This window comes from Trichoplusia ni, chromosome 20 (genome assembly GCF_003590095.1).
Source record: "Trichoplusia ni isolate ovarian cell line Hi5 chromosome 20, tn1, whole genome shotgun sequence".
In the NCBI taxonomy this organism is placed as follows: Eukaryota; Metazoa; Arthropoda; class Insecta; order Lepidoptera; family Noctuidae; genus Trichoplusia; species Trichoplusia ni.
The window spans coordinates 491,844-511,326 of record NC_039497.1 but is presented as its reverse complement, the minus strand read 5'-3'; the positions used below and the strand labels follow the sequence as shown (position 1 = coordinate 511,326).

General features: G+C 33.7%; 1 protein-coding gene and 1 non-coding gene across 3 annotated transcripts in view; both read right to left on the bottom strand.

Annotated features, from left to right (window-relative positions):
* The window catches only part of LOC113503798 (dopamine D2-like receptor), a 31,561-nt gene extending 13,948 nt beyond the window's left edge, over nucleotides 1–17,613 (bottom strand). Inside the window, exons 1-6 of one of the 2 annotated variants that reach the window (XM_026885896.1) lie at nucleotides 17,419–17,611; nucleotides 13,699–14,365; nucleotides 13,404–13,600; nucleotides 13,101–13,296; nucleotides 11,817–12,395; nucleotides 8,778–9,537 (exon numbers count right to left, since the gene is read on the bottom strand). In XM_026885896.1, the coding sequence (XP_026741697.1) occupies nucleotides 9,278–9,537; nucleotides 11,817–12,395; nucleotides 13,101–13,296; nucleotides 13,404–13,600; nucleotides 13,699–14,365; nucleotides 17,419–17,436 (1,917 nt within the window). In that variant the 5' untranslated portion in view covers nucleotides 17,437–17,611 and the 3' untranslated portion in view covers nucleotides 8,778–9,277. Of the gene's footprint in view, nucleotides 1–8,777; nucleotides 9,538–11,816; nucleotides 12,396–13,100; nucleotides 13,297–13,403; nucleotides 13,601–13,698; nucleotides 14,366–17,418 lie in introns of those variants that run through there. The other variant, XM_026885897.1, reaches the window with a different exon arrangement.
* Trnaf-gaa lies at nucleotides 2,929–3,001 on the bottom strand. The gene has a single exon. It is a non-coding gene; the product is annotated as a tRNA-Phe (tRNA).
* Nucleotides 17,614–19,483: the final 1,870 nt, after the last annotated feature.

The window sequence follows — 19,483 nt, the reverse complement described above, 5'->3', positions numbered from 1 at the left end:
TATTATTTTCAAAAAATTATAAAATGTGAAAGTTGAAACTGAACGATTGACATTTATCAGGTTGAACCAGGCAAAACTCCGTTCCGAGGAATACATTCATCTTCGGGATGCCATTACTGCTGATGGAAATGCACAGAATGTTGGCAGAACAACTATTCTCTAAACACTATTATGAAAATATATATTTTGTTTTGTATTTAATAAAATTAGGTCCTTTTCAGATATGGCGAGACCAGGGAAATAGGGATTAATTTATATATGGAGGATATTATAGATTCCAGTTTAAATTGAATAGGTACTCATACCTAAGATAGGTCAACTATACAAAATAAAGTAGTGCATCAAAGCTACGCTAAGGCGGTACGAAGTTCGCCGGGTCAGCTAGTTAGTTATAATAACTTTTAAAGTGCTTAATTATTTACTCATAGATCATCTTGTATTATATCAGGCTGCCTCCGACTGTATGCCGATAAAAGTGCAAAATAATTACCCCATTTTAAAGTAGTTGTTATTAATTATTTCTTTGTAGATGGCCGACGTGTCAGCTCAAATTTCATTGCAATCTGTTCAGCTTTATAATATGAACATGAAGAGGCAACAAACATACACAGACACATATGCCTTTCGCATTAATAATATTACTGTAATTTTTTAATAATTCCAACAATGAGCTTTTTTATTTCATCTGTCCCGTCCTATTTCAACTGTCATCTTCGTATATTGTAGCGTTTTTTTTTATTAACGTTAAGGCTTGTAGAAATGTAGTCAAAGCTGATAGTGTAACCGTAATGTCGCTGACTGTACCAAGTTAATACAAAGCCGGATAAGAAATGTAAACACTACCTTTGTTATGCCTCCACCTTTGTTTAGGATATTAGTTTTTTCTTACACAATATATTTACTCCTCTTCCCCCTCTCCCTACTCCTGCATAGATATTATGTTGACCCTTCTATCCCCATGCCTATATGTATGTTAATCGTTCAGAGAATTCGGTAGCAGATTTATTTATAGGCAAAAACATTATTAGCATTACAATTATTTTAGTAAAAAGTAATAATATGAAATACTAGCTGTTGCCCGTGGGCCCGCCCCTATATATCGAAAATGATCCCATGGGGACATAAAATCGGTATACCTATCTAAAACTATAGTATGAATTAATCTATTTTTTATGTGTCATCTTTCATGAAAGATGACACAAAATACATACACCAATTCACAGTTATCTGTACTAATATTATGACGCTGAAGAGTTTGTTTGAACGCGCTAATCTCAGGAACTACAGGTTTGAATTTAAAAATTCCTTTTGTGTCGAATAGACCATTTATCAAGGAAGGCTATAGGCTATATAACATCACGCTGCAATTAATAGGAGCGAAGATACAATGGAAAATGTGATAAAAACGGGGAAAATTATTCGTCTTTTAGGGCTTCCGTTGCATGCGCTGTGAAAACGGTTCAAGATCTTCTAACCACGTGGACGAAGTCGCGGGCAACAGCTAGTAGGTAATATTAGTATTCATTTATATCTGACTAGAATCACTTTCTCAATCAAAATCATTATTTGACAAATTATCAGATCTTTGCGACATTAAATTAATATGTAAATTAAAGTGTTATAGCAATTCATGAGAAAAAAAAAACTAATCTTATCAGGTGTGCCAACATTAACTCGATGTAGCAAATACTACAAATATTTACATTAACTTTACTTCAATTTTATTTATTAAATCACTTTGATATCACATGAGTAAGTACACGACAAAAAAATCCTTTCTTTCTATACATCAAAACGAATATAAAGAGGTGATTCAACCATTCTTTCGTGAAATGATTTCATAAGGCATCTCGGAAAAGGAAAACAAAACAAAAACACATCGTTTAAAAGGAACAAAAGATAAAAAAAGAATAGAGAGCTGTGTTTGTTCCGATAAAACACAGTTATGTGTCGTAAAGTATAAACCTAGCGCTCACTGTTGCGTCCCGGGTTCGAAGCCAGTTAAGGAAAAATATAGCAAAACAAAGGGATTTGGTAAGCTGGCGTAAATAGTAGACACTCGGTTAAGGAATAATCGGACGTTTATCAGAAGATTTGGAGTAGGGCTGTCGAACGACTGACGGAGATTTCACTTGTTTTTTTATCCAGAAAGTTGGTTACGATTAAGTTAACAACAAAAACAAAATAGTAACAGTAACATGGACAACTTTAATAGACTAACTTGGCCTTCCATTACAAATTTTAATGAATCTATTATTTTCTTTCATTAACCAAAGGGTAAAAACGTAACCCTATTACTGGTTCACTGTTGTGTGTCCGTCAGTCCGCTGTACTTATCTCGTGAACTGTGATAACTGAACAGTTGCAATTTTCATTGATGTTTTTCTTTTTGAATCCTGTTATTATAATAATGTGCGATAAGATTATTCTATTTTATTCTGTTGTTTTTAGTTGTCTTATTATACGGAATTGCATTCGTTTAATTTAAGATTTGGCTGGTTTTTGGTCTAATTAATGCCGCAAATTAAAATTAATGATAATGGTATCATATAAATGAATGTTGTATTACTAAAACAACTGCATAACAATTATATTGAAATTATATACTTTATCAAGCATAGGTATTTGGTAAAAGATTGTGTTGTCAAAGAAATCACTTTTGGATAGCCACATATTATTATCTTATCCGTGGATTCGTGACCTGATTTCCGTTTATCACTGTTATTGGTTCAGACGAGTATTTAAAAAAATAATATCAATTGAATAAGTATGATTTATGACGTTGGTTGCAATAATAAAGTATTTATAATTTGAAATAAAAAATAATGAAACCGTATTAAAAATTGACAAAATAATTAATTCAAAATACTTTATATATATTGGAAAATTATGTGTGGTTACAGTTGAAATAAAACATGCAAAAAGAATTGCCGAAACCCGGGATTGAACCGGGGACCTTTAGATCTTCAGTCTAACGCTCTCCCAACTGAGCTATTTCGGCTGTGAGTTACTTTGTGTAAAGACACTTTGGTATATATAGACACCAGAAAGGTACTAAGGTAGGTACTTTATATTTAAATACTCAATTTGTATTATGATGGCGAGAAATAAATTAGCATATGTTTACATATTATTATTAAACGGAATTAACCATGTTTTATAAAAATAACGTTTTTTATCATTTTTGTAACTTATAAAATGCAATGAATAATTGAGTATTGAGTATTAATTTTATATTTTGCTAATTTTATAGGTAGGATATACCTTATATCGACTTGGTTAAAACTAACTAAACCATCTTTCAACTGTATATAATAATTTTCTTATCAATCACGGCTTTCTCATATATCTTCACTTGGATATGAGCATACTTTTGTCGTTAAAAATACGCAAATCAACCTTTATATATTTAACAACGCACTTGATGCGAGATCAGAAAATTAGCTTCAATCTCCATGTATGTATCAGATTGTATTTGCAGTGTCCCCAGCGTAGGGTCATCATCACATAGAGGCCATAATACGTTATATACTGTACTTTGACATACTAAGACATAATCTACATACGATGCCTTCACATAAGAATCTGACATTTTCTTCAACAAGTAAACGAAATGATCTCTCAAAACTAAGGCACCCTAGACAATGTCCCATCTGACAAGTGACGCCTGTGACAATTACACTAATCGTAGATGCCAATTGAGTTGCTGGAATCGTCGGCCGAAATCAGTGGCCGATATCTATCACAGTAAAAGGCTGTTTCGGAAAGTATGTTAAATTGTAGGTCCTAGGTGCTATTTACTCAATTTTGACAGTCGCTACGGGTAGTGACAAGCTAGTCTGACATCGTGTTACCCAGGTAACTGGGTTGAGGAGGTCAGATGGGCAGTCGCTGCTTGTCAAACACTGTTACTAAGCTGCACCTGGTTAGACTGGAAGCCGACCCCAACGTAGCTGTATAAAGGTAGAATGATGGTGAAAATTAAAACGAGCATCAAAATAATTTTAAACTTTAGAGAAATACAATCCCAAACGAAATGCTTTGTAAATATGAGAATTTATCCTAAAACACTTAACTAGCATCGCAGCAGCCCTGAGTTCGCCAGTGTGTTATATCTCGGCGTAGGAAACCATTCGCGCCCCATACAGCGATGGGTCGGCGATTGCTCTGCGGGATTATCGCGGACAGATTGAATGTGGTCGAGCTGAACACAAGCGGTCAATAAACGGAAATTGTTATATTGTGCTCTTTATGAGAGAAGTCGTTCTGATGTTTTGAAGACTGACTAGAGCTGGTTTTGAGATATCGAAATCATTAATTTTTGATGAAAATATAATAGTAGACAATCAAGGGCCCAATACTGTGTAATGGGTACAGAGTGCTCCTATAGCGAAGGTTTAGAATTTATTGAATAAGAAAAAACACATACCTAAGGATAACTACCTAAAATTTCATCATATTTGTTACAATATTGTGTACGTAAAACATTAAATAGGTTTAAAATTAAATAAAACTACCAATTAACCTTAAAAAACTGATAGAGTGAAAACCATTCACTTCGATATGAAGTAGTAGTAGTAGTAGGTTCTTCAACTCAAGACCATACATGTCTATCCTTCGATCAAATTTCCACTATCCCTAATCCTTAAGTCTTCAATATCAAATAGATACTCGTTAGACACTGTCTGTCAAACGAACAACTTTTTACATTAAAAACTTAAACGATAAGACAAGATATTTAAATATTTTTTACATAATATTAAGAATTCAGAAGTCACAGCTATGCATTATCATAAGCTTTCACAGATGCAAGCGATAAAAGTTTCCAAGAAATAAAATTCTATGTACCGCAGCCCATTTATTTCCAAATACACGGAGTAAAGTTTTCAAGTAACAGATACTGATGTCTATGTTCCCCCGAAGGCTGACGCAGACTAACTTTGAATACCGACCCGCCTTATTCAAGCTAAGTCACTAGATATAAGTTTAGAATACTTGCCGCAGCGCTATAAATCACTACATTTTTTTATATTCAACTGTCATTATTCCCAAAGCGATTTACACAAACTTATGCAGAGTTTAAACAAGCCATAATAAGCTTTGCATAAATGGTGTAAGATTCAGATGAAGTGAAAGAAATGTTTGTGAGTGTGCCGCCTGCGACAGCCAATCCTGTTGAAGTAGCAATGCTCTTTGCTTCTGCTACATCTTCTGGGTTATCCCTTTTAATACAGCGCTTTTTACCCTTTGAATTTGAAATAATACAGTCACGCGGTTAGCACGTGATGGGAATTTTGCGGTTAGGGCAGGGTAAGCGGACATTTCGGATATAGTTTGCGGTTATTCGGATATGGTCGTATGATTTGTCGGGGTCCCATGTGTTAGTGTTATGTGGGAAAGCGAGAGCGGAATGTCAAGATTTTAGGGAATGTGTGGTTTCGATATTTCATTCCAGCAAATTTTATGGAAATCAAATATCTCTATTAAAAAAATACCTTAAAGACAATGGTATACTTATTTACTTGATTAAAAGCCAATCTGCTTGCGAAGTTGGCTATAATACTTCTATGTCACATTATTCTTGGACATAAACGCACGTTCCTTGAAAGCAAAGTCCGTGACTATGAATATCCACACGAATCGACTGCATACGCGGAAATCTGTACGTGACAAGTGGTCAGCTTCGGATTCTGATATGGAATTTTCGTTCAAGTTCTCTGTGATATTATTTTTGATTCGTTCTCTAAAAGTGAGGATAAGTTTGGAGAGAGATTTTTAAAGTTGGCAAGACTATTTGTATTGATACTGTGAGGATTTGAATTTTTTAGTCTGTTTAGATAGTGAGTTGTACGTAAATAATTTAGCCAACAATCTTCACTTTGTCATTGAGCTAATGACAAAGTGAAAAACTCTTACATAAAATGCAGACATGTCCTTCAAAATGTTGATATGTGCCATTTTTTTTATCATAGCAATGTTTCTAGTTATATTTTGGCCATTTCTTCTGTAATTTTTGCAGCAATTCATCAAATTCTTCATATTCTATACACTAATCTGAAACCTGTATTGAGATGGCCCCAACATTTTGCTGTATAAGCTTCATCGTGTAATATGATTGAAGGACAAGATACGAATTTTTAGTGTCTTTGGTATTGGAGTAAAGTTATTTTCAGTTGTCGGCTTAATATAAAACGTGTTTCTCATAAATGTTAATATATTCAGAGTTTTCTTATCTCTGTATGATTTATTTGATAAGGATTTACTCACGCGTATTTATTGGGATAGGCTGGGTAGTTTTGGACCTAACCGGAGTCCTCAATCATGTGCTCACGGGGAGCGAATTAAAGTCCGGTTACGAAGTCCGAATGAATCTGCTTCACTAAAATTTTTGTATACCTAATCAACCTATGAATACTCAAATAGTAAAAAACAGCAATATACAATTAATTGTAACGTGTGGATATTATAAATGCTTTAAAACTGTCTTGTAACGTGAATATTCCGGAAACGGAATTTAATAAACGAAATATGAAAAAAAAAAAAAAAATGCATCTGAATTAGGTAATTATTAACGTTTATAATATATAACACTTCTACTCTGTATATAAAACTCACAAACTATATGAGTATAGTAAAGGTCGATCTGTAAAATTTGACAGTAATGGCCCAACATGGACGTCCAATGACAATGAACGTGATTATTGATACTCTATTGTCTCTGATTGACAAGTTACGATCTGTTTTGATGGTTGTGTCACGAGGTTCATTTGCTGTCTCGTGATTGATCTGCTCTTGGTAAATTAATTAATTATAGCAGGTTGTCTACTCAGGTGTCAAATGTGAAATATGAGAATTGTGGTTAATTATGATTTTTGAGTTATATTGTAGCCAACGCATACACGATCACACTTTATTTTACATAATTTTTGACGATGCCCTTTCTGTAATAAAATGAATTTGCCTAATACACACTAGCTGTATCTCTAATAACACAGAATATCATTAAATATTGTTAACTTACTTATTTTATGTTCTTTAAAGCATAATAAAGATAATTTCAAATTAGGAGGTTGAATCCTACCCCTATGATAGCCCGCCACACATGCCCGTCATTGTAACTCCTGTGAGCCGGGATCAACAATGAAACCAACGAAAACCACTGAAACACTTAACCCCTATGATGCAAACTTCTCAGGAAGGAAATGGGTAGTGTCAGACTCTTACTGACTGAATGTGACTCTTACTGACTCATCACGCACCGACCGCTTAAATAGTAATGGTCGCACATGCCACAGGAAAAACAAAACACAAGCTATCAAAGCATACCCCATTTGTGAAGCATTTACAGCTACTAAAGGGGAAATTGTTACATAAATAGAACAATAAAATTGTAAGTGAGAATGATTAATTTATTTTTAATTGTTCTGCGGCAATCCTCGGTCATTAGAATAAAACGTTGCGGTCATGGATCGTTTTAAATGAACTCGGTGTAATGTGAAATAATATTGTTCTGATGGTTTTAATACTAAATAATTTATTTTAAACTTTTGTTTTGTAAAACGGATTGTGGTTAGTTTTATCGCTTTTGTATTATGATAAAGCTTGATTTGGATGGTGCGAGAACATTATACACGTTGCAATTCACAGCGGGTCCTTACGGTACGTTATTACAAAATTAAATGATCGATCATGAACTTCAATGAATTGCAATTTACATGATATGGACATTCGAATATAACTCATTTAGTTCTAAAAATAATTATTGAGATTAAAAAAAAGAACGAAACCAATGAATTTTGAATATTTAAACAGAAAATTGGAAAGTACATTATGCAGACAGTTACCACAAAAATAAAATCGTAAATGATTTTCATATTTCAAAACGTACAATAATACTTATTATGACCAAACTTACGACGTGGGCTAACAAAAATCTCATTACAATAAATTAAGGGGACGTCTAAAGGTCAATTTAATTTGGAACCAGAACAAAAATATGAACTTCTTCAAAAGTTCTTTGATGTTTTTGGCTGGAAATAAAATGAAGCGGTTGGTTAAGAATAATCTAATAAGATTCGGAGAACCGTCTTATAAATACAAGATATTCAGTTTTTTGGCTGATGTTAAAGACTCTTTATTTTTAACTTTTTTAATACTTTGTGATCAAATTTAATATCTTATCTTCTAGACTTGCATAAATAAGACGCAAACTATTTAGAAAGTAGACGATAAATTGAGTAGTAAGAAATACCTACATACAGCATATGAAATTTAGTGATGTGTATTTTTTTTGTAATCGGCCATTATTGCCATATCTATACGCGTTAGAAACAGACCAGTCTGTTAATCAAGAGTACATTGTTTCCCTCCAATCCACTCCACCACAATTGAAATCATAACCAACAATAAACTCGACATTAAACCGTGCAGAAACCAAGCTACTGATTGATTCCGCCTAAACGATAGCATTAGGGTTGTTCTCGGCGCGTATTCGGCTCACGTCCGTCCTTCGCCTTTCGGATATACGGATATTCGGATATTACGGATCCGTATAGTGCGTGGTCATTCGTACCCGCGGTGTTATTGCACGGGTTATTAAGTTATCTTGCTTCTTGCTTACATGTTGTTCGTAATTTTGGTGATTTATTTGGATGTATGGGGAAATATATTACGCGGGAAGTTTGGCTTTATTGTGTGGGTTGTGATTGTGTGTGATTTACAAGAAACCTTTGTGGTACAATATTATTCAAACACATTATCATCTTAGGGTGCTTAAATAAAACTGCAATGAGCCTTACCCTTTTAATTGCTATATTAAACAGATTTTAAAGATAACGCAAGGAATTTACATTTTAATTAAAAATAATAATTAAATAGATTTAATCGATACAATTAAATTAGAAGCTCCCTCTCGAGTTAGCACTCCTGCATTAATTAACCTTTGAAACACTTACCATTATTAAATACGGAAGGGGTTTGCATAAATTGATCCCTTTTTCGTGAATTAAAATGAAATTACTAAAAAAAAAACTTCCCGAAAAAATTGAAAATATTAGTGAACATTTTCGGAAGACTTGAAGACGGTCGCTTTTGAATTCCATCCGTTTTTAGAATAGAATCATGAATAATTTTTCCACCGTGAGAATAAATTTAAAACTAAAGTCCTCATGCAAATTCATGGCCTTCCAATAGACCTAGACCACACAAATATCTCTCTTATGCAGTTGTAATAAACTTGAAAATTCATCGCACAGAAGTGACCACTCAAATTGAACCATCAAAAACTCAAATTCATAGCTTCCTCCTGACTCATAGTCAGTTCGCTGATCAAGGACTTCTGTTCAGCAGACATGGAACTTCTTAGACTGGCCACGCAGGTCTTGCTCCTCCTCAAAGGAGGTCTGCCTCGAATCCTGCCTTCATACTTATGTCTCTTGTGGTTTAATGGACTCTCCGTGTCTGAAAGCTCGTCGCATTTCCGTTTGCAAGATGATGATGTAGAATTGAAGGAAATTGATTTGAGTGGTGTCGTTGTAGCTAGAAAAGACATAAAGAGATTAATTAACTTTAAAATAGATTGATTAAGATCATATTTTAACCTGAGAGTACAAATACCTTAAATAAGTTTTTTGTCTTAAACATAATTATGCGAACAGACTTAAAGGGCTTCCAGTTTGAAAATTATGACCTATAAAAAACATTAATATGTGCAAATAATTCTGAAAACTTCATATTTCTTTCCTATTTATGAATACTATCCATACTAAATCATGTTAAACGCTAAGAAAAGATTAATCTAATATTAATCCCGAAGTCTGCCAAGAATATAAAATGATTAAAACCTTCCCATCCATCTAAAAGGCAAGCGACAAAAAATTGTAAGCAACAATTTCCAAAGCAGAGAAGCGGAAAGTAATAAATTTAAAAGAAAAAGATTTGAGAACGCAAGGAAAAAATTATAAAGCGCCTTCTCGCAATATGATTGAAGAGAGCCTCCTCATGAATAGAAAAATGCAATATTGCCTGGCATTTGACACGGAAAGGAATTAAGGAGCCGTGCTGAAATTCACGATTCGAATTCTACAATACACGCCTGTATTTTTTACCTTAGACGTATCTTGACTTAGCTTAAATGTTTTTGTACGTTATCCAACTAGGTGTGTAAAATAAATGGTGTAAATTTTAAAAGATATCTACTAGTGTTGAGGAATGATATGTGTTTGTTGTCCTAGCTCATATTTAAAGTAAAAATCTATTATTTTGACTTTATACTATATAACATGTGCTGTAAATATAATTGTTTTAATTGCAGTAATGATTTACTTGCTATGAAGCTAAGATATCTCATCTAATTAAATAGAATTAAATCCATGAAACCAGTGTTTTCGTAAGTGCTTTGCTTCTATGCACTTTCCCTTTTTAAATTTTGAGTTATGTTATGTTTTCCAGTTGCTTTTATTTTCTTTTCGAAATTAACATGCCACAACTTGACATCATAAACGATGAATGAATATTTTTGTTTAAAACTATAAGAAAAACGGGTGTTAAAATTAACATTGTCACTGGTGGCATTTATAAATGAAGAGAGACAACCAGCTTAGCCTCACTTTATATTGGGCTAAAGATAAAAATGGCGGACATTTTACGTATAAATGCCGAATAATGTCAAACAAACTCTTTGTTGGACTTTGACAAAGCTTTTGATAAATTAAAAGCAACATTGTCAGAATTTATAATGTTATCTTTCAAGGAATAACTTTACAAATTACTTAGGATGATAATATGTCCGTTGTTCTATTGAAGTACAAAATTTTATTGTAGTGCGTTATGGCTCAAATTATAATTAGTCTTTCCACCCATTTTATGCATAGTTACTGTTAAAAGTATCAATTAGTGAGCCTGATAATAATATAAGGCTATTTTTTTATAAAACTGATGTTTGTCAAAAGTTAAATGTTATTTATTAAAAAGTTTAAAAAATGGGGAAAAAAGGACTTGGCGATGATAGCATAGTCAAAATATTATTTTTAGAATTTCTAGAAACTCGAACTCGCTCCATCAAACTATAAAAGTGCAAACTGATGTAAACCGAGTGTAGCACCCCGTACTCCAACCAACACTGTCCTAAAATTCAATATCGCTTAAAGCCATTAAACCCGCAACCCTTTCCCAAATGATGTTTATTGCCTGCAATATAAAGTCTATTTTCCAATAAACATTTATGATAAGAAGTTTTGATCGGAAAACATGATGAGGTTGTCAATATTTGAGAGCAGTGTTTGCCGTTGGCAGTGGGGCGAGTTAATACGTTGATTTTAGAATGCAATTATAGGTAAATTTCAGGCAATATGAAAATTGGTGGAAAATTTGATGCAAGTTATACTCTAGGGGCTTCCTCTGCAGTAGAATTTGATAGCTGACGTCATACGTAATGAGTAAACTTGAGCAAGAAATAGTGCGCTGAGGAAAATGTTGGTGTCATGGGAATATTAATGATGAGTAATGACATAATACTTGTGTAAGCCAGAATAATGTTAAGTAATATAATAAAAAGTGTAATTTTATGATATTTGACACCTTTGATACAATTTTGGCGAAGAAAAATTTAAGTCTAAAATTATTCCTTAACTACATTTTTAATATTAGCTTGTATCCGGCGATGTGAAAAAACTTTAGATACATCCCTTATGCAATGACTTCTCACAAAACAGGAATATACTAACGTCCAAATAAAACATATTGGGGGTAGAAAGAACACAACAAAAATAAAGATCTAATATCCCCATTAGTAGAAGGAAACCAATACACACACTCACCTAAATTAGACGTCTGCTCACCCCAAAACACATTTTTCACGGCTTTTGCCACACTCGACCAGATGTTATCTTTAATCGATTCCAGATTCTTATCGATTACATTCGATTTCTCTTCTGCCCCCTCGCCGTCCTCCACGAGCCTCTTGACACTAACTTTCCTCTTCGTAATGACAAACTTGAACTGTATCTCAGTTTCCTCTTCAGTGTTCATTAGAACTGATGAGAGACAGTCCTGGAGGGTCCCGGCTATGTTCGTCGACAATGTTGATATTGCGTTCATACCTGACTCCGGAGTTTCGATACATGTTTTGAATAATTCATTCGATTCTTTCGACTTTTCTGATTCGATTTGTGGACTGTCTTCTTTGAAGTTTATGGCCCGAGCGGGCATGGTTGACGGCTCTCCGACAGGCGGCGTGTTTTCTTGATTGTTCCCAATCTTTTCTCTCGTTTTAGGGGTCCTTGCCATTATTATTCCCTGGTTTTCAAAACGGTTAATTAAAGCTTGAAAACGAGGATTGTAACAGAATTTTGGTTTCTGCGGTCCCGGTGTAAGCATTCTCTTCGGTTTTCTGAATACTGGAAAATTAATAAAACATAAAAAGAATTCTTGTTAAACGTTTATTACAAAAATGGAAACTTTTATAATTTGAGTTGAATGTTCCTTAATGCGGAAAATATTTGGAGTTTAATAAAAACAAATGTTGGTACTTTGTAAACAGAAGTAGTTAAGTAGGTAAACATTGACAGTGATAACTTTAATCATTACAGCGATTGAGAAATTGTACACGAACTAATTATCTTCTGTGTCATGTTAGTAATGTAATCTATCTTGATAGAGGAATATATTGGAAACTGTGACTTCAATCCAAAGTTAAATTAATTAAATAAGCCGAGATGTATGTGATTTACGTCATCCCCATTTGAAACTTAAACAGTTTACTAACATAAATAAATTCGTAATTATGCGAGAGTGTAGTACGGTCTATCAAATAATTTCTATGAAAGAAAATTGATTGACCTAGGTCACCTTTGCACCGTTAGTTGCAATTAGGCATTTCGCAGAATATAACTAATTAATTTTCACGCTTCGTGAGTTCGGTCAAACTTTTTTTACGAGTTTGATATTTTTGACCTGTTTGTAACTTGTAGTGGAGAATGTTTTGATAGTAATAGTTGAACATCAGGACACTGATTTTTTTGGGAAAACTTTGGTAACTATGGTATTACCTACTTTTTGGAGTTAAAATTCGACTAGTCATTTTATTTTTTGCATGATCTTACCTCTCTTGACCCTAGCCTGTTCAAAGACAGTGTCATCAGCAAACTTGACCTTTTTAGTTTTGCTGGAGACCTCGTTCGAGTCTTGGAAGGTCACATGTTTTTCTGAACTGTCTTGACTGCCGATCCGTGTTCTGTTGGCTGGTACTATGATACTCTTAAGTTTTGGATGTACTGAATCTTGTTCAGTTTTTGATGGCTGAAATGATGAGTAAAATTGAATTGAAACTTCAACATAAATTTTATTACTATCACATAATAATCAATCTTTTAAACACGAAACGTTTTTCGTTTAATTACTCGTACCTCATTATTCATACTCTGAGCAGGACTCTCAGTATTTTCAATTTCTGAAAGTGGAGAATCAGCTCCTTGGTCAGCGAAAAGTGGCCAGCCGTTAGCAGCAGCATGAGTCGGCGTGCTGGTGGTGACTATCTGAGCTAGCTTCATGAGGTGCGGTAGGTGAGATGTTGGCGTTGTCATCTGCTTTTGGGGGTCTGGAACTGGTATCAACAATATTAAGGATATTGTCAGTTACTTTATTTTTTCTTTAGGACAAATATAAATCGTAAATTATTACTTAATACTTGATTGTAAATACCTGTCTCAATTCTCGATGGTGTAGTTTTAGGATCGAGAGTCTCCTCCCGATCATCATCAAGAGTTTCTTCATACTCTTCGACTACTTTCTGTCGCATCAAACTCAGCAGCTTCTTAGTATGGGGTGTGGCCGACCTTTGCTTCTTAAATCTTGGAGTCTTTGGCACTAACTTTGGATGAGGAGTCATTGTTCCCACTTTATCATCATTATCACTCTCACTGGACTCATAATCAACTAGATGTTTTTTTCTTATAATTGGTGTAATAATAGCAGTTTTACTATTTTTATTAACTGAAATAATACCTTCGAAGTCCTCACCATGTTTATTGACTTTTTCATAGAGGGAGTCGAATTTTTCATCGACCTCTTTTATTTGAGTGTTTCCCGCAAATGCTTCTTTACTTATGAGTTCAGATATACTATTGCACTTATCTATATTAGAAAAATCTTCCATGGTTTTGAAGATCTTGTTGCACTTATTACAGTGTAAGGGTGTATGTTCTTTAGTAAGATGGTCGATAAAGTCTCGGTTGAGAAGTTCTGGGCGGCAAAGGAACTGGTAGCCTCTGCAGATGGGGCAGTCGTACGTGAGGCCGTGAGTTGTTCTCTCGTGTCTACGGCGGCAGTCAGCGCAACAGTAAACTAACTGACACACAATACAACGTACCTGAAAGTAGTTGGGGAGCTGTGTGTAAATGTGAAAAAAAACATAAGAAAACTCAAGAATTAAAAAATACATTGTATGTAAAAATCCCTCTTCATTTACCGAAATTAATTCGTTAACGAATGTATAATCTAATGAAAAACAAGTGAATAATTGTTTACGTCCCAAAACTACAAAAATTTTCATCATCACAAATTGAATAGACTACTCGCAAATACATATACATTCATGAATACATGTTAATAACGTCTATAATCGCATATCAGAGTGGCAATCTGAACGCTACTAAGGCAACTATTTCCTTATCACTCCATAATTAGAAGCTGCATCGTCTGGATGTGTTTGCGGTACTAATTGCCTTGTTGACCCGATTGCCGACAGCCCGTCATCGCATCGATACGAGATTGCTATTATGATTCCTAATTGTGTATTTGGGAATTATTTTAGTATCGTGATTGATTGGAAGGGGAAGATGAAGTAAGTCTTTTCTTAGAACAACGACAACCTTATAAATGTGAGTGTATCTTGGTGTTGTGTTTTTTTTCTTGTTATAAATCCAAGTAATTATACGTATACGAGGTGACACTTATCTCCATAATCCAATTTATAAACTATAGAAATAAAAACTTAACGACATATAGGCGCACCTTGTTCGACTGCCATGCCTAATGATATTGTCAAGGAAAACCTTCCTAATTAAAAGACTTAAATAAAAATCAATATAATTAATCTGTCAAGCCCCCATTTTAGTAACCAATAGATCTTAAAACTTAAATCAATTAAAACCGCAAATCCCAGTCGCCCTAAGTATCTGAATAGTATTGTTAAACGGCTTTTGGAGCGAAGCCTGCAACAAGTTTAGAAGCTCGTACGTCGCGTCTAAATACATTTGGAGGCTGCATAGCTCTGTACGTCGCACACGTACAGGCTTAGCAAAAAGCGAAAGCGTGTTCCAGCGAACCGCATTACCGACCGCCTGCGTACACTCGCGGCCAAGGTTACGGGTACACACTCTAGCGTACCTATATGTAGTTTTGCACTATCTGTATTTTATTTGACTGGGAGTAACTCACTACACATGTTATCAATGCAAGTAATGTGAAAAAGGATTAACAATAAAACAACCCAGCACTTATTGACTTAAAACCCGCAACGAAATGAATCAGAAGAAGTAAATGGTAAGAAGTGGGAAAACTACCAGGGTTGTCTTTTTTGGACTAAATTTTGAAAAAAAGTCATGCGAAATGATAGCCGGTCCACAGGCAGGCTGTAGACATTACGATTTAAAAATTATTTCACTCAAGAAGACTCACGATTAATCATTTTTTTACGTCACACGTGACAAATTAATTATTTACAAATGTTTGAGCTATTCATTTAGCGTTAACGATGATAAAAAAATCACTTCTCTGAGAGGCTAGCTAGCTTTTTTTAGCCATGTTCATAAATTATATTTTTTTTTATAACAGTTTGAATACCTCATGAAATTAATGTACTATGTATAATTGCTGTACTTAAAGTGACTTATTTCATTACTATGTCAAAAAAATACAAAAACTACTAAGTGATTTTTGTCAAGTGAATGAAGTTATTACTTCTATAAATTAATAAATACATTTCTTTGAAAACCATTATGAAAATAAAACTATTTCTAAATTTATTTCTCGTTAATTTTTGTGGTTTATTTAAGACTTAAGTACTTGTGTAAGCCCTAAATGTTTTGACACTTTGTCACTAAATGTCTGGGTGGAGATCAAATAGGTTATCATATTGGAAATGGACTTAAATGTGGGAGATGAAACTTTACGAGCCTCGCAGAGAACGTAAACTTTTACTGCTGAAATATCTGAAATAGTTTTATTAGAATGTATTGGATTTAGGTTTCAAATCGTTGAAGAAAAGCCGATATTGAACGTGCTATAAAAGGTTACAAGGTACTTATAGTATTAACTTGTAACTTTTAGTGCAATATAAGTCTATCTTATTTTTTTATGTTTTAGTTAAATCCCTATTTAAGTATTTACTTAAAAGAAATATTATTTACCGAGCTACAATAACTACGCAAGCATAACTTAATATGTGTACCGACTAGTAACACTATATTATATTATTTAACGTTTTAAAAGTGTCTTTCGTAAAATAAAACTTTTTGGTTTTAGATTTGATACGAAATCCACATTCAGTCCACTCTCTCGACTTCACCTACAATATCAATTAAATTCCAAATTTACATAACACTAACAGTCAATAAAAGCATCAATGAAAAGTTAACACAAACACTGGAACACAATAAAATCGTTGAGCAAAAGATAATCCTAATTGGATCGCCGTCCGCTGAGCGAACCCGTGGGAAAAGCTTGTAGTGCGCGTCCGGCACATCGCTGTTTAGTTATTAATCTACTATCGATTCGAACGAGACGAAATGTACTCATACAACATGGACAACTGTACAATCAGATTTAAACGTTTGTAAAAATCCGAGAACAATATCGGATTGCGAGGCTGCTGAATTACAAAAACCGATTTTTTTAGTTTTAGAACAATTTTGGTCATTTGTAAGTGTGATTATATACATTGATTCTCAATGCTGACCAACTGTTAGTGTGTCATTGACTTTATGAATGTTGAATGATTTTTTATATTCAAAAAGTGCTAGTTTTTAAACTCACATGAATAAAATTTATTCAAGTCTCAAGGTTGAAAAATATCACGGCTTAAGATTTGCTTTTGAGCTGTGTTTTTAAATTATATAAATTAATTAGCTATATATCTTTGGCAGTTATTATTTGAAAATGTTTATGATACACAAAATATCATCATTTGAATTTGAATTTTATAAAAGATTTTGTGATTTTGCTATTGTTTTTTATAGACGAAAGGTAAAATAGTCGGTATAAGTATTAACATTCACAAATTCATAAACAACATAATATTTAATTACTCGAAACATTTGCAATTTGCTTAAATTAGATATTATTAACTTTGCAAAACATTCAATCAACGGTAAGTTTATAAATATAATGACATTGTAAACTATTCATAAACACAGTACTCACCTCAACCGATGGTTTCATGGTTATTCCATATTATAAAGAAAATTAATCACAACTTAACACTTTAAAACGTATTAAATCACTTACTTTTTAAAGCACTTGTCACTTACAAACTGGTATTATTTATTGTATATTACCCTCAACAATAAGGTTATTTATCCTGTGAATACTACCCACAATAAAAAATAATCAATTCTATTCTCGGATACACGCACTGGTTGTAAAAGTGGACAGATTATAAATAAAACAGCTGGTAAAAAGCGAGTCAGACTTAAAATACTGAGGGATCCGTATATTTGGACAAAAAAAACTCAATTTTGATATGTTGTTAAGTGGCAATATAAATACATAATCTGTGAAAATTTCAACTGTTCTACTATCATCGTTCATGACTGACCTGGTGATAGACAGACGCACAGCGAGCGTAGCGTCAGAAATAGGGTTCTGTTTTACTTTTGACTGAGGTGCTGAACCGTATGTAAGTTCTAGATCGTTTTTTTTTGTAGTAATGGTTAAGGTGTTATGGTGCCAAGTGCATAAATAAAGTTGAAGTAATACGTGAATAAAACTTCTAAAAAAAACAAGAACCATTCACAATTAACATGTCTACGTCGGACTTCACGTCATAAGGAAAATTAACTTAAGTGCTTTGAGATATGGTTTCTTTTAAAGTATCTTAAAAAAGGGAAGGGCAACGGACTTTACATAATAACAAAAATGAGCTTAATGACTTTGAGTCAAGGTAGCTTTCAAATCGCTATACCTGCACTTGCAAATCCACTTACGTTTATAGAAAACATAAAATTATTGAAGCATATCAATGCTTATCCCATCACATCCTCGTCAAATAAAATAAAAGCGTGATTCAGTGAGATCTAGAACAGGTGTCACTCAATCAAGCGAATTCAATTTGCTGGCGGTTGTTGGGGCCGACTACTGAGCGAATGACTGAAGTACTCACCGTTTAAAGTGTTCCAACAATTTTATTGATTTCATACGAATTATGGGTTTTTGAGTTGAATTTTATGCTCGTGTGTATGCGGGCGTAAGATAATGCCTTGGAATCTTTGAATATGATAATACTTACAAAAACTATTATGGACATAAATCGTACTCAAAGTTCGATTGCGCTGAATACTTAGTGAATTTGCGTGATTACTCCCAAAGGTGGTCTGTTTCTTAATTCACTTTGGCCCTAAAATGGTCCAATTGAACCAAACTAAAACTGAGTTGCTATTAAGTCTTATCAGCGTCGTGAGCTGCCTATAGTGTAGTTCTAAATCGTCAGATACAACAGCACTAGCGTCGAGTACCATCTCCATTCGATTAAAAGAAAGAAAGATAAAAAAAAAAAAAATATTACATGGTAACTGCTAAAATCGCCTACCTCCGAGTCCCATTCATAAGTACTTACTAGATTTGACAATACCTAAGAGCTGGAAAGATCTGACAAATTTATTATTTCAAAAAAACTGAGATTTTTTTTAGAGGCTAAAGCTTACTATAGTTCAAGTGAATTCCTAAACGAAAATGATTTTTACTAACTAGTTCATTGTTATTTTTTTGTTGTACTTGCTTTGTTTTTATTTACTACTATATTGTATCTACTGTTTAGATATTAAGTTAAATGTTTTATATTTTATTTTTGCATGCCTCCAAGGTAAAATATGGCAGAACTTAATATATTTCTTGACATCTTGTATATGTGCCCATATTTGCAAAATATATTTATCTTTATCTTTATCTTTACTAACCGAATAATACTCGATACTCTACTCTTGACTACTCAATCCATCTCCAACACTTCCTACTGCAAAATTATCCATCCTGCAGCACTCGTATCTCATAATACACCCTCTATACCACACAATATTTAATGTACTAACAAGTATCTGACAGCGCTGGACGCGTCGCAATTTCCTGGACTTTGTGTGTCGCACCAGGAAACGCGCTCTCAGAGGAGTCTTGTTTTATAGAGCCTTTACTACTCATTGTACTGAGTAAATATGGTTTTGATTAAATAAGGCTTTATTTAAACTGCTCTGTGAGATGAGATAGCAGTGAGGAA